Below are 15801 nucleotides of genomic sequence, written 5' to 3'. Positions count from 1 at the left end.
AAAAGAAAAATTCCCCCAAATTTTAACTACCGAGTAAACACATTATCAGATGCTATCAAACAGACAACTAGTTTGATCCTCAAATTATAACTAAGGCATTAGATAGTTTAATCAATAGTTAGCTCTAATCAATACATAATTACACTCCAGTCTCCTTATTTGATTGGATATTGAAGTGTGGAGATTCCTGACAGTGGCAGTAATACCTCAAAGTCATTGTACAACATTCACAGAAAGTTTCCAATAAGAAATTGATGTTCAAACAGTTACTAGATGTTATTTACCTGTTTCAGAGGACCCGTGTTTTGCTGACGCAACATGGCTGATCTCACAGCAGAAGCCCATTGTACTACTTTTCAAAGAGGGCTGGGAGACGAGGGGGGTCATTGTCAAAAGGCATGGTCACTGGATCAATATCTGAATTCATTAAGCAGCTGACATGCACCCATCAATATCTCTTCATAATTACCAGATTCTCTGGTTGGAGCAGATGCCGTTCAGAGTGACCTTCCTACACTCTGGTGACTGATAATTCCCTATGTTTATCTAATTTTACTGTGCAAAACATCTGATATACAGAAAAGACGATCTCACCAAGCCATGCTGCAGCATGGGAAATCAGAGGTTTACCACTTATCACTTTGTGGGTTATATACACGCTACACCTGATCAAAGCTTGATGTAGAATGTGTTTCAGCTTTACATGGTGAGTTAAGAATCTAAAGCAAATCCATTTAACTTTTGCTCGGTGTTTTATGTTATGTATGTATAACATAAGGGAGGGTCCCTCTGTCATTAGCTACCCAATTTGGATTAGGACACAAAACTGAATGGAAAACTATACTATAAAGAAACATCCAAGCACTGTCTCTCATGCTGAGTAGGAAGAAATAACAGCAGTTCATAACATGGAGAAGCACATTTATTGTACTAAATCAAGTGTAAACGTGGAAGCCACTAAAGTTGATCCGGTGTCCAATTTTTTAATGTTTTAAACCCAAATGTGAAGATGGATGCAGATGCAGACCAAGTGTTCATACTGTTCCGTAGCAGACCCACATCTGAGGAGATCCTTTCTATTATTTGCTCTTACAAGTGAAGATCTGATAAGCTGACTACAACATCCTGCACGTGTAATAAACAGATCCGTTCATTTAAAAAGTATCCCTATCCCAGTCCCCACGTTCGCTTCAGTCCTAAGGTGTGTGCGCATGCGTCAGAGGGCGGGGTGGGCTTCCCCGGCACCCCATTCGAGTCGTCGGTGCTCCGCTGCTGGCAGAAGTGATTGTGTGGACCTAAGGTACGGTTCGCAGGGGAGCGACAGCTCGAGGAGGGGGGGAAATGAAACGAATGTTTGGATAAATGGCGAATTTTAAGATGAAGTTTTGTCGGCGCTGGCTATTTTTTGTTTTGTTTATTCCATTATCAAGTAAGTAAGGTCTTTTTTGTTGTTATTGACACTGAAGGTGTCAGTGAGCTATCGTACCTTGTGCTGCCCTTGTTTGCGGTCCCATTAAAGCGGCGACCTGCCTTTATGTTAGTGATGATATTCTCTTTTTTTAAGTGTTTCTTTTACTTGGAATGATTTGCTAGCGTTATTGAAATGAGTTTTTTCACCTCTGTGACTTGGTATTCTCACCCTCAGTACCGTGTCTGATATTTGCGATGGACTGTACAAAGTATTAAAAAAAAAACCATCTTTTTAGCTCAGTGACTTTACACATCTGTGTCAGCACATTCTGGGAGTTTGTTATAGAAAAAAATTAATTTCTGTCCACATTGTTTTGCGTGGTCTTGCTGATCCTTTATAAGTAGCTGTTAAATTAAACCTCACATATTCTCGTCTGGCCATTTTTCATTTTTCCCGATCCATAACTAATGCTCCCATCGTTTTTCCTGTAGGTGTTTTAAGCTTCAGTGAACTCTCCTTCATCACGGAGCCCAGTGACGTTACGGTATTACCAAAGGATCCTGCTGTGTTGGACTGTCAGGCTCACGGACAGCCTCCAGTCACCATCAAGTGGCTAAAGAATGGAGTTAGGTTGGCAGAAAGTGAACACTTACAGTTTCTGCCCAATGGCTCCTTGTACATACCAAAGATAAAGCACACCAAGGAGGACTCAGATGAGGGTTTCTACCAGTGTCTGTCCCAGAACAGATTTGGAGCTATCTTAAGCCAAAGATCACGTCTGACTATCGCAAGTAAGTATGGAGTTCAGAGTGGAAAAAGATGATCTGGTGAGAACATGGGCTGTTTTTCCACTCTCGGAACCAAGATTGGTTACACTTGCTGGTGATATTGACTTTGTGGTGTTGTCACCGTTCAAGCATCAGCATGGGCAGTTCATGGGTAATAAACCTGGAGATGTGAAGCAGATGTACCTCGCACCTCTCTTCTTTTTTTTTTCTTTACTGGGCAAAAAAAGCTCTAAAGCCTGGGCTTCCGTGACACTGGAAGTTGGTCATACTTGACTTTAAAGATGTCAGGCCAGTTATAGGATCATTTCAAGAGATAGTTAAAGATAAACAGGGAGTCTATCCAAAAGCTCATAAATACTCCATAAATAGGCAGTCCCAAGCTTGTGGCCACTAGCCTGTCTCTGAGCAGAGGGAAACAGCCACTTATGAACACTTATGAAGGCGATCTGTAAACTTTAGCAAAAAGTTAGAAATGATCATTCTCTCTCTCGGTTTAAATGTTAGTGGGATTGCATTGTTACTGCAGTCTATGGCTCTGTGGTAATTGTCCAGTGGTCTGCTACACAGAGGAATCTGTGAAAGGCCATTTGCTTTTTAGCCTTTGTTTGGAGTGCCCCCGACTGCCCCAGAAGAAAAGACTAGCTTTCAGGGCATTTGTTTGTCCACATATCAGTGGACAAGACAGCTGGGTCTATTCAGTGAGCCTGGTCTACCGTGGACTCTTTTCAAAGGTCTTAGAAGGGATATCCCATGGCTGGTGTCATGGAAACCCTCTGCAGGGCACTGATTTTGACATTGACACTGAGAGTGTAGACTTTCGGAAAGAAATCTCCTCTTGTAAGCAATATTTTAACATCTTTGCAATCTTTACTCTTAAAATAGTTTGTGAAAATAGATTCGCATCCAGGAAAAAAGTCAATTATTTGCGTGTGCATATGTGAAATGTATACGTGCTCATGTCTTGGTTGGTTGTAATCTAAAAATAGCAACCAGAAACTTAGTTTTCAATATGATGACTACATAAACAATACCAAATTCAAGTTTGGTGTGGTATCCAGTCATAGTCAGTGAAAGGGTTAAAGGTTTTTGGTCAGCTGTGTGCTTGGGGTGGAGGATGGGACTCCTCTATGCTCCCCTTCTGTCCAGAGGTCCCAGGGGTCTGGGGTCAGCAGGAGAAAGGCTTTGTGATGTCACAGGCCTGCTCTGGCTGGGCTGTTCTTTCTCCCAGCCCACAGTCCCTTTCACTAGATCAAACCCTCTGTTGCCCTGTCAAGCAGAGTGCTTTTGTTAAAGAAAGGCCAGTTTGTCATGTGAACGAATGAGCCTGACTCTCCCCAGCAAAAAAAAAAAAATTGTTGGTCCTTCCATCCAGGAAGTGTTTCCTTTGATGTAACGTAGTCTTTGAACTGTATCACTCTACACCTCCAAGACTTCTACACCTGTGTGATAACTCACATTAGAGTATTACATGCTTTGCGGATAGGCTCTATTACCACCGTGTCATTTAGTGTAGAATACTGATGACACAGGAAATACTGAGCTCCCTTTTGTGGTTTAATGGTAAACTGTTTGCGATCTGGCTCCAGTTTAGGCTAAAACTGACCGGACAGGGGGTTGAGGTGACCTCTGACCTCTTTAGGGAAACCTTTGTGCTGCTTGACCTAGACATTGATTTGTTCCCTACAACAGACACGACCATGTTAGCAGATAGGTCACACTCACCACCTGCATCGCTGATCCCAGCCAGTCAGCAATTTTTTGTTTATCTCTTTTCTTATCAGTTACTTAGCATTTTCACGTTGGCCACCAGGCTGCTGTGTTGTGCTGAGACAGAATATATGACTATTGCTGGACTTCTCGACAAGACAAATAACTAATACATGCATTTATTTTGACCTGGAATCCTGCTGTTACATATACACAAATGCATAAAGAGTGGAGTCATTCATAAATGCATCCACATATATATCCATCAGCAGGACCAGCAGTTTACTTGCACAATATCAATAGGATCAGAGCTTAAGTGAAAGACTTACTCCGTTGTTTTCGCTGTCCTGACGCTCAGGGTTTAAATGCAGAGCTTCAGTGGGAGAATAGGAGCATTGATTTTCTTTAACATGATATTGACTTCTTCTCTGTGAGTGTGTCTGTGTGTGTGTTGGGGGGGGACTTATCACCTTAATGAATGAAGGTCATTGATCATATCATATTGAGCGTGTCTCAGTTAAATGCAGACTGGGCTTGCTTAACTCTGGTCATTATTGAAGGCCTGTAAATGTTATTAATGTTATAGTTATATTCTGTTATAGTTATAAAGTTGAAATAGTTATTTTGATATTATATTTATGTTTTTTAGTTAGTTTCTACATTGCAAGATCTACATGCAGCCTACACACACACACACACACACACTTTAAAGACTGCACAACATTTTCTATTGGTAGTTGCTTGTAGTCCTTTTTATGCAAAGTGCATTGATTAAATTGTATCTATAATAATGCATCATTCACTGTCATTCTTCAATTGATACATTGATTAGGCCAGCTGGTCAGAACAGGATGTGATGGCTCATCTAAACAAAGGCAGCTGGTGTCTTGCAGAGATCAATACCTTTCACATGATCAGTTAACATATATCAAAGTCAGGCCTTTGCATACATAAAGCAAACATTACGCAGTGGTTAAGTTTTCTTTTTTTTTTATGAGTTATTTGCTGCAGACACTTATATTTCATTCTTTCACAGGGATCTCAGAGTTTGTGTTGCATCCTCTACCAATGGTGGCATCTGAGGGCTCTGTGGCTCGGTTCTCTTGTGTGGTCATTTCCGACCCTCCGGCCAGCATCACCTGGGAGCACAACCAAAGCACATTACCATTACAAACAGACAGGTACCTGCAAGACACTTTGGATTTCAGACAGAGTGAAATCCTCTTATAATCCAGTTGTATTAATTACTTAGCAGCAGGTTTGAAATTCTGTTTAATTTGACCCTCGTTTTGTCCTTTTATATTATTAGAATAACGGTTTTGCCAAACGGAGTTCTTCAGATTCACAATGTGCAGCTGGAAGATGCTGGACAATATCGATGTGTGGCAATTAACATCGGCAGTCGTTTAAAGAGTAGAGAAGCCACACTCGCTGTCGACAAAGGTGTGGTAATTGCACTAATTGAAGATTAGAAATGAATATTTGTCCCACTTTCCTTTGAAAACACTGAATGAATCTCTGACGTTTCTGCTGCCTTGTGAAGTTGCTGGTCCTAAACCACGTCAGAGGCCCAGAATCATCGCTGGACCACAGAACACAACAGCCTCCCTTCATCAAACTGTGGTACTGGAGTGTGTGGCCACAGGCAATCCCTCACCCATCATCTCCTGGAGCCGTGCTGACAGTAAACCCATCGATGTCTACAATGCCAAAGTGCTGGGTAATGGGAACCTGGTTATTACCGATGTCAATTCCAAGCACAGCGGAGTCTACCTGTGCAGGGCCACCACACCTGGAACCCGCAACCACACCACTGCCGCTGCCAACCTCACAGTTCTGGGTACTATAACCGTTGGTCATTACACCACATGGGTCTTCTGACTACCTACTGACTATACTACTACCTGTATCTGTTTCTTATGTTCGATATGCCACAAAATGCCTAGTTCTGTTATATGTTATATGTGTTCTGTTGGTTAACAAATAGAAGGCATAAGACAGCGTTTTCATTAGTTTTCTCATTCACGTCTGTTTCAGTGCCACCAACCATCGTTGAGAGGCCTGAGAGTCAGACACGTCCAAGAGCAGGCACTGCCCGATTTATGTGCCAGGCAGAGGGAGTGCCTCTGCCACGCATCAGCTGGCTAAAGAATGGAGAAGAGGTTCATTTAAATGGACGGATTAAGATGTACAACAGGTACTGTCTCACAGGAGTGGTGTTTACATTAGATACAATGGAAAAAAAAAAACATTAAATGAGATCTTCCTGTGATAGCTCCTCACTGGTTTTTGCTGATTTTTCCTTGTTTTTCTCATTGTTTCACAGTAAATTAGTGATCACCCAGATTATTCCCGAGGATGATGCCATCTATCAGTGCATGGCAGAGAATAAACAGGGTTCTGTGCTCTCCGTGGCTCGCCTGATTGTAGTCATGTCAGAGGACAGACCCAGTGCACCGAGGAATATCCATGCTGAGATCATCTCAAGCTCTGCCATTTTACTGGCCTGGGAGAGACCTCTCTACAATGCGGACAAAGTCATCGCCTATTCCATCCATTACATGAAGGCTGAAGGTGAGACTAAGATACAAACATTTTTAGTTTAGTTTATCTCATTATTTAAGTTTTAAAACAGTCAGTCCTGAACTAGGAGGGACGAAGGTGTGAGAAAGATGCAATCGCCACCTTGTAGAGGTTCTACAAGCCATATCACTGTTAAGTGGGATCAACTTGCCTCTGTTGAAGGCCATCTGTTGTTGCTGCACAGAGCAGAGGTCAAGGAGGACTCAGAATGGCAACTTCACTTAAATAACAACAGGCTTAGTCAGGTCTTTGTCCACTCCCAAGCTCATTCTGATTGCATTTAAAGGGACAGGGTCTCTATTTAAGCGTCTCACAGTCTTGCAAACCGACAATGTAAGGAGATGTTTCACGTTAACCATTTTATTTATAGCCAAGCAACTCTATAAAGTTAAGTCTTTTACAAGTTTAATGGGAGTTTGTGTCAATGGTCTGGAAGCAGTTATGAGTGTTATGAGCAGCATTCTGATGCTGCAGTCGTTCAAAACACTTGACTGATTTTATGTTATGTGCCAGAACAGCTTTCATGGAAGTCACTTCTTTTTTGTGCAATATGAACCCGTTTGCTAACATACTTTACGACTTGTTGCACGGCAGGTCTAAACAACGAAGAATACCAAGTTGTTATTGGCAACGACACAACCAGTTACATCATCGAAGACCTGGACTCAGCTCGAAACTACAGCTTTTACGTTGTGGCTTATATGCCGATGGGAGCCAGTCGTATGTCAGATCAAGTCAGTCAGCATACCTTGGAGGACGGTAAGCATCGAGCAATGAGACCTTGAGCAACTTATGCATGTTCACAGCTCATTTTGAACAGGCATAAGCATGATGGACGGAACATTTTATTTGTTCATGATAAAGAAAATTTAAAAGCATGTTTGTATTCCTCACAAACTGATCTCCTCGTAGACTGGATGTATGGTGAATAAGGGATTTTCATACTTTTCTGCAGTGCCTCTGCGTACCCCAGAGCTAAGTCTGACCAGCCACAGTTCGACGGACATTCAGGTGAGCTGGCAGCCACTGCCAGCAAAGATTAGCCGTGGACGGTTGTCGGCCTACAGACTCTCCTATCGCACAGCTGTAGACAACACTGTCAAGACTGTGGAGCTACCGCACAACTGTACTGAACATCTCCTGCAGGGCCTGCAGCCTGACACCATCTACCTGCTCCGCATGGCTGCAGCCACACGTGTGGGCTGGTGTGAGCCATCGGCGTGGAGCTCGCACCGTACACCTAAAGTGTCGAGCAACAAAGGTAAACCTGCCAAAGTCTGAAAAGGAAATATTGTCATGAATTTTGGAAGCCGGGGATGTGATATTATCTTCCATGCATTTTCATCACATGAATTTATACAGTGGCTTTTGTTTACCTACATGTGCGGTACAATATAACACTCAAACGCATTTATCTTCTGGTATGATAAGATGCAAACGTGGTGCTAAAGCTGTCTTATCTTTTTGCTTTTGGTCATCTTTTGGCTTTTGCTGCTTTTGGAATACAAGGAGTGTCAACAGAGTTCTTGCAGTGTGGCTGGCATGTGACTAGAGTTTGCTCTGGTAGCATTGTCCCACAGTCTTTGTGTTGGTTACCCAGAAACCTTTGCCCCTTGCTGTCAGTGATGTTAGAGTGGCCTCAGTCACGGATCATAAAGACAGGGCCTCAGGCCTCTATGTGGAGGAAAAGAATAGCCTGTTTAAATGGCCTACTGTGTTGGGGGAGGTTTTTGTCCTCCAAAGCTGAATTTTATGTTTAAAAAGTAAGTTATACTTACTATGCATATGTTTAGGTATAGTTGTAGTGCACCACAACAGACAACACACACATTTTTGAAGGTATAACAAGCTAGATTGGGGATTTTATTACTAAGCAAGCGTAAAATTTAGAATCTGTTATGCCAAAAGTGGTCAGCTTGAATTTAAACTGTGCATCCATACTTTAACTGCAGTCACTGTCCTGTTGTTTTTGTTTTCCTTTGTGCTTAATGACACTCTACAAATGAGAATGTATTGATCCCATGTCTGCTCTCTCTGCCCCCTCAGTGCCCTCAGCCCCTATTCTTCAACTTGAGCCTCTTAACTGCACCTCCATTGTGGCACGCTGGCAAACCTCCCCTGGTTCTGTGGCTGCTCAGGGTTTCCGGCTGTGTTACCATGAGGAAGGTCAACCAGAGCAGCCCAACATCCTGCTGCAGGCTCAAACCTACACCTACACTATTAGTGGCCTTGGTGAGTGACCAGCCCATAGTGGGTGGGAAGAAAAATTGAGGGATGTATTTGACTATTTTGGTCAATTTCTATCATCTAGGCCTTCATGACAAAGAGTGACCGATGAGTTCTCACTTGGAGGGGGGGAATCTCTTTTGCATTACCTAATTTAATTCAGTGGGCAGTTGGATGGTGCATTTGCATTTCCACCCTCTGTCCTGATCAATATGGGTTGACCCCTCTTGTCTAACCAGCAATCTTCTCCAGCCTCATTGCGGTATTGTGTGAGAGCAGGCTCCCAGGGTTAGAGGTCAGTAACCAGATGTCCCTCCCACCACCGTTTCCCATCCTAACGCCTGCTTAATTATGCATGGGCATTGTGTTGTGTCCTGGGCCAGACCTGCCCTGCAAGATCCTTGCCAACACCTCCCTTTAGCTGGACACTGGTGCACACAAACAAAGAGCTGGACCGAGCCACTGACCTCTACCCGTGAGACAGAAGTGTGGGATTTAGGGCCCTGCCCCCACTGGTCATCTGTGCTGCCCATGTAAATTACCTACAGCTATCCATATGCAGTATCAACCAGAGACAAACTGAGATGAACAATATTATCCCGTCCTAAAGCACAGTGTAGTTCCTGCTCAGATTATACGAAATAAGTTAGATTGTTGAGTAAGTTCCTTGTGATCGTCTTTAGTTTTGATATATCCACATTTATAACTTTATATGGACAGTTATAACTTTAAGTAAATGTTCAATTCTTCATTTGTTTTCTTTTAATAATCACAAAACTCACTGTCATTGATTTCGTGATCCATAATCTCGCTTTAGTTGTTACTCTGCGCTGCTGCTCCAAGTTTAAGGCTATGACACAAAAGCAATAGAGACTGTGAAAAGGGAAACAAAAGGGGCCCACCTCCTATTCTGCAACCCTGCACCCAGATTCCTTCTGTTCTATGTTGGCTTGGCCCGGTGACCTCAGTCAAATCCCCCCAAGTCCCATGGGTCTAGGATCCCAGCAGCTGAACACTGCCCCTGGCCCAGCCCCCTACACAAGCCTGGACACACTGCCGTCATTGGTCAATACCCAAAGGCTGACCTTTTCAGCCTTCGTAAAGCATCATGATTTAGGGCCTGGGGCAGTGGTAGTTTTTCAAGTTAAAACACATTTTCAAATGAAATGTTCCCAGCCCCAGACCACAGGGATCATTCCAATTCCTGATTATAAGTGTCAGTACTTCACACAGCCTAATCTAACGCTTCCTCTGTTTTCAAATGTACAACATTTTACCTCACCCACATTTGTCATCCCCCTGAAAGTCAGTTATTTATTTATATTGTGTTTTAAAGCACAGCATCATACTAATTAGGTTTTATGATGCTAACATCTCTAGCTTTGAGAAAGGAAAAAAAATCCCCGTAGTCTGTATTGATCATGGTATTATATTTATTAGAGAATGGGGCCGGCTGATATTTCTCATGTTTTTGGACAGAGGGACACATGATAAATGAGGTGAGGTAACAGACGAGACCGTGTATTGTCCGTGCATGGGGGGGTGGCCTCTCGTGACCTGCGAACGCTCCCTCTCCCTGATTGTTCTCACGTCTGTCTGCCTTTAAAATGATTCTGCTCTGTTTGTTAGCCATCGCTCTTTGTGTTTCAAAGGTGATATTTCAAGCTTTGGCAGCACTGGGCAAAGCAAGGCTGCTTTGTTCCGTGACTGAAATATTAGCGAGGCAACCTTGACTTTTTGCTTGCGCAAAATGAGTGGAAATGCCTGAAAATTGGCTATCTGTTCTCCAGATCCAAGAAGAAAGTATCACATCAAGATTCTGGCTGTCAGTGAAGTTGGGGACGGATATCAGACCGACCAGACTATTAGCACTCCAGGATGTGTTTGTGAGTACATCGCTCTAGATTTTATTTCAAACATCTTCACAGCTTTATATGGAATACAACTGTTGCCTCTGAGTACATTTTTAAATGTAACTGCTGTGTGCATCCTTCAGCGGCGAGAGACCAATTGGCAGCAGCCCCTCCATCTCCACATCAAGTGACTGTCTTGACCAGCAATTCATCTGCAGTGTTGCTGCGTTGGAGTCATCCTGCCTTTCCACCTGGGAAGGCTGTTAGCTATACAGTCCGCTATACACCCGTGGGCACACATAATGTCTCTGCTATACGCTACCTACAAACGTAAGAGCCCCTGAAACAGCTTGTACTTCTTTCTGGCAGACATAATAAATCCTGTACTCACAAAAAATAAAAAATCCCTGCAGTTTGGTTACATGTACTTCCTTCATTGTGGTACTTTACATATTTTCTAACAAAAATGGTGTGTTCTGGATTATTCCCTGCCAAATGCGCCTAATGCGTGAATGTTTTTTTTTCTCCACAGCACCAAGCAGAGTGTGATGGTTCAAAATTTGGTTCAAAACACTCGCTATGAGTTTGTGGTGCGTCTCCATGTGGACATGATGTCGAGTCCCTGGAGTTCTGTTGTTTACCATCAGACCCCTGCAGCAGGTAAAAAACAAATTGGACATAAGTGTAGCATCTTATTGCTATGGCTATGTTGCTGTTTTTGTATCCCATTCGTCACATTTCTCTTGTCGTGACCGTGAATGCTCTGTGTGCAGCACCTAGCCAGCAACCTGCAGGAGTGCGAGTAACTGTGATTGAGGATGACACTGCTCTGGTGTCCTGGAGGGAGCCCACAGAGCCCAATGTGATAATTACACACTACACCATCCTGTATGCCTCACAGAAAGCTTGGATGGCTGGACACTGGCAAAAAGTACAGAGGGAGGGTGAGTGCTCCACTTTATCACATTTAATCGGTGATGCTGAGGTATTTGAGGGGAATCTTGTATCCCAACAGCACTTTTACAAAGCAGAGCAATACCCATATGAATCATTTTTAAAAAGTACTGCCACTTAGCATGTTTCCAAAACGAATAACAGGTGAACAGATATATTGTTTTAACAACTATAAGACCATGTGGGTGGAGGCCCAAGCACAATTTCAGTCAGATGTGCATTTTTTCCCTGAAATATTTGAACATCTCCTGTGTTGCTCTAAATTGAATGTTGCTGATTGTTAATACCTAAAACAGCCACAAAGCGATCTCTTACAACAAATACTCTTACAACATCAGCAAATACGCATGCTGTGCGTCGTTATTTATTGAACTTTAAGTGTCGCTCTTTCATGTTTCTGAAGTTCTCTTCCATTTTGTATGAATATAGGAAGTCATACCATGGCCCTACTGGAGAAGCTGGAGCCAGGGAATGTGTACCTGGTGAAGATATGCGCCTCCAATAGGGTGGGTGACGGACCTTTCTCTGACATCGTGGAGCTGGCACTGAGGCGTGGACACATGCACCGCAGCAAGAACCCCCGGCACTCTGACCACTTCCCAGATACAACAGGTAAGCATCGTTAAATGTCGCAACAAGATGAAGGATCATCCGTTCTTTTAACTCTTAAACTCTGAGTTATATTGTTTTAGATCTTTAATTAGTTAAGAGCAAATCCGTATTGTGGGGATTGTGTCGTTCGCCTGGAATAAAAAAGTTTGACTTTTCCACATGGAGCATATCAGGCTTTAAGTTATTATCAGGATGTGATGTCGCTAAGGTTTGATTGACCTTTAACTGTCCTTTAGATAATTCACGTTCGCTTCCATGTAGTTTTAGTCTTTTTCTTCATTTCATTTTGTTTGGCTAAAGTGTTGATATCCAGGTGAAGAATTTGGAGACTTTTAAATGTACTCCATGCCCTGCACGCAGTTTGGAAAATACATGCACTCGTGAACTCATAAAGAGCTGCAGTAGCCTCTAGCCATTGGAACAGCTGCACTCATGTGCTGCGTCAGGACCGAATGAGTTTAAAAGCTCTGTGTTACACGCACGGCATGATCTCCCAGCTATATCCGTCAGTCCGTTAACGCTAATGTTTCCCTTCTCATCTGAAACGCCGTGCGGTTTATCTTCCAGTGTTTTCCGACGGTCTCTACCACATAGACCAGAGGTCCATGACGGGGATCATGGTCGGCGTGAGCATCGCCTTGACATGTATCGCCATGTGTGCCCTGATCTTGATCAGCAAGGGCAGACCAAGGTAGTAATGATAAGAATAGTTTTAAACAATAAGAAAATAATGCTACAATCATGTTGTAAAACATTTAAAATCTTCGTATGATAAATAGAAAATCGTCCAGTCCCAAAGTCATCGCTGTCGGAGCCTCTGAAGGTCCACACGCTGGTTTCCCGTTGCCCGGTGAATGCCGTGCTGAGAATGTCGAGGCCCTCATACCGATGATAAGTGAGCACTTCATAGATGCTAAGGTGAGATAAACATATCAAAGTGAACAAGCTTCTGATCACTGCTGCTCTCTCAGATACAAGCTCTCTGTGCTGTCAACCATGCAAAACCTTTTAAATATTTATTCCAGGATGGATCTAATATAGTCATAAATAGCGTTGGCCCTGTCGGCGGCAACATTCAAAGCAAGAGGTGGCTATTTTTCAACAGAGAGATCCTTAATCCACCTGAAAGTGATGTAAGTGACGCGGTCATTCAGTCTTATTTTCACACAGATTTGGTTTTTTTTATCTTACTCTTTACCTTCTCTGTTTCTTTAGGCTGAAACGAGAGCCAGCTTGTACGAAACTGGCAAAACTGTTCTGAGATATGACGAGACTCTGGGCTCAGCTCCCCTGCCCCCTTCATCCCGGGAAATCATCTTTGGACCACTTCACTCGGAGAGCTCTCACACCAGTGAGGGCAGCCAAGAGACGGGAGACTCTGGACACTACTCCAACGAAGAAAGCAACGAAGAAGGGAGCGACCTGTCGACCAGCCAAAGCTCCGGAGCAAAATCTCTGGGGTCAGGCGGCGGTACCACCATCGCAGAGCTGAAGCAGTCGTTCAGAGTGAAAAATGAGGAGATGCTGAGCCATCCCCGCCATCGCTCTGCACCGGATGCTTCCCGGCTCTGCGGCAACTCCGAAGACGCTCATCCTGCCCTGTACGCTTCCCAGGCAGCCATCTCTTGACATCACCTGGCCTGTATCTGCTCTTCAGCGGCCGAAGCTATGCCACTTCTACCTCATTCGCTTCCTGAGAGGAGCCCTTTTAGTATTTCCTCAAAGACAAGGGATCAGGAAGCCAGCTGCTGCGGTGGAGGAAATGTGCATTTGCTTCGGACTCACCTCAGGATTTTGTATGAATGTCCATTATGACATTTTATTTCCATTTTTTTAACAACTTTCTACCTGTTTGCGTGTTTGGTGTTTGTCCTAACCAAAGCTCACCCGTGATGAATGTTAAAAGATGAATGTCAGAAGCGTACTGTGATGCTATTTCATTATTTTGAATTGCATTTTCCACTGGAGCGGAGGGTGTAGTGGAGCTCCTTATTGATGGATTATCTACCTCAGTATTCTGCTCTTTATATACATTACTACCTCCCTTTTCCCACGTATTTTGCAGTATTACCTCAGACTCAGGGGACAAGGCGAAAATGCTTCATTGCCGTGTCTTGTTTCCTCTTTTAGGGCATTATGTTCTCGTTTCTATTTTCATGGTTGAAAGAACTTTTGTTTCTCATTGTTTATCTTTGTTGTGAAAGATGACAAGTGCTTTAACATTTTGTCAAACTGTATTTTTAGCTTTATCAAACAGTGTAGTTTGGCATTCTCTGTGCACTGAACTCAAAGCTTTAACATGGCCTTAATATAGAATGGGCTTTGCATACTATAGACGACTAGATCCAAAGAGTGGAAAAAGCGTACCCAAAGAGTTTTTGATAAAACAAGAGAAAATTATAAGGCAGCCAAAAATAATATAGCGGGTGTACATTGAGGGTGCGTTTGCCAAATGTTCTTTGACAGAGATGCGAATATCTCGTAGATGACTTGTTTTCTCCGTGTAAATGTTATTAGAGCTTTATTCTGGTGAAAGCTTTAGCACAAGCCTTGTGCTCCACTTGCCTTCTAGACCATTGCTAAATGCAGAGGTGACGCCGATGCTATTATCCAAAGAGTTGTCTGCTTCCTCAGACGGGCGCAGCCTGTTTCATGTCGTTGATCTGCGGTGCGAAAGTATTGACGCAAGACCAAAGATCCAGCGTGTCCTGCCAGCGATAGATGATAGTATTTATTCTTTATTGGGAGGATCATCTGTCGCCACTCACGATCATTGTCGCAAGGATGAAGAATTGTCTTCCCGCTCCATTATAATTTTACTGTCCAGGCGTGACAGTGAAGGATTCTGACTATCATCCTGGAAGCCCTCTGAGTGAAGAGCAGCATAATCAATTTTTTATACCTTTGTAATACAAATTATCCTAACCAAAGAATCTTGAAGTCCCTGTTATTTAGTGATTTTCTTTGGTTTTCATTTACATTATATACACTATTTGCATTTGAAAGTTCTAATGATTTCCCAGTGGGTTTGGTTACTAGAAAGGCATTGTTACATAGTTCTTGTTTTTTTCTCTTTTAAGCTTGAGATGTCAGAAACTGTTCTGTTGTCGTTTTTTACCACCTTGAATTTACACCTAGTTTACGTTAGAAATTACGATGTGGATTGTACTTTTTAAGCACGGGGTTGTAAACAGAAACATTTCTCAAACTGCAAAGTGACATTTTTTATCTAAAAACGTGTCTGGTTTCAGTTTCAAGTTTGTCGTCATATTGATTATCGACAGAGGTTCATTTGGAAGCCACGGATAACTTTACAGACAAGAGAAGAAGAAGAATACATCTTTGAATCCAAAGTGAACAGCAAAATATATTATTTTATGTGCTAAAATGTTGCAAAAGATTTTTTTTCTTTTTTTTCTGATACTCTCAAGATGATTAAAAATACTAGATAATAAAATTGTTTTTGGGAAAAATATCATTTGTGTTGAATTTTTTTTGGCCTTTCTCAAATCTAAAGTTATGTAAGCAGAGGGTGTAAGTAATTCAGCGGGGAAAAATATGATTAGTCAACATACTACAACTGTAAGGGTTATTTTTATCAAACCTTTATCGAACCAGGACGCAAGGCTCTTGAGATTGAAAACCTTTTTGTTTTTTGAGTGTCCTG

At 42.7% G+C, this 15801-nt stretch overlaps 1 protein-coding gene across 1 annotated transcript; it reads left to right on the top strand.

Annotated features, from left to right (window-relative positions):
• Positions 1 to 1338: 1338 nt before the first annotated feature.
• On the top strand, positions 1339 to 15532 carry LOC140307241 (protogenin B-like). The gene is made up of 19 exons (XM_072386026.1): positions 1339 to 1429; positions 1903 to 2202; positions 4943 to 5087; positions 5216 to 5349; positions 5450 to 5746; positions 5944 to 6103; positions 6233 to 6480; positions 7084 to 7248; positions 7445 to 7750; positions 8536 to 8721; positions 10506 to 10601; positions 10712 to 10898; positions 11101 to 11228; positions 11342 to 11512; positions 11952 to 12134; positions 12702 to 12825; positions 12914 to 13052; positions 13160 to 13267; positions 13350 to 15532. The coding sequence occupies exons 1-19, from the start codon at positions 1363 to 1365 to the stop codon at positions 13761 to 13763; spliced, it is 3558 nt and encodes a 1185-aa protein (XP_072242127.1). The 5' UTR covers positions 1339 to 1362; the 3' UTR covers positions 13764 to 15532.
• The last annotated feature ends 269 nt before the right edge of the window (positions 15533 to 15801 follow it).

This window comes from Leuresthes tenuis, unplaced genomic scaffold (genome assembly GCF_036924035.1).
Source record: "Leuresthes tenuis unplaced genomic scaffold, fLeuTen1.0.hap1 SCAF_5, whole genome shotgun sequence".
Lineage (NCBI taxonomy): Eukaryota > Metazoa > Chordata > Actinopteri > Atheriniformes > Atherinopsidae > Leuresthes > Leuresthes tenuis.
Note: the sequence above shows the minus strand (reverse complement) of the source record. Positions and strands in the feature narration are given on the sequence as shown.

Coding starts and splice junctions, on each gene's coding strand:
- LOC140307241 (XM_072386026.1), top strand. CDS start 1,363: ATGGCGAATTTTAAGATGAAGTTTTGTCGGCGCTGGCTATTTTTTGTT. Junction 6,104..6,232: donor CGGATTAAGATGTACAACAG/GTACTGTCTCAC, acceptor ATTGTTTCACAG/TAAATTAGTGATCACCCAGA. Junction 7,751..8,535: donor TAAAGTGTCGAGCAACAAAG/GTAAACCTGCCA, acceptor CTGCCCCCTCAG/TGCCCTCAGCCCCTATTCTT.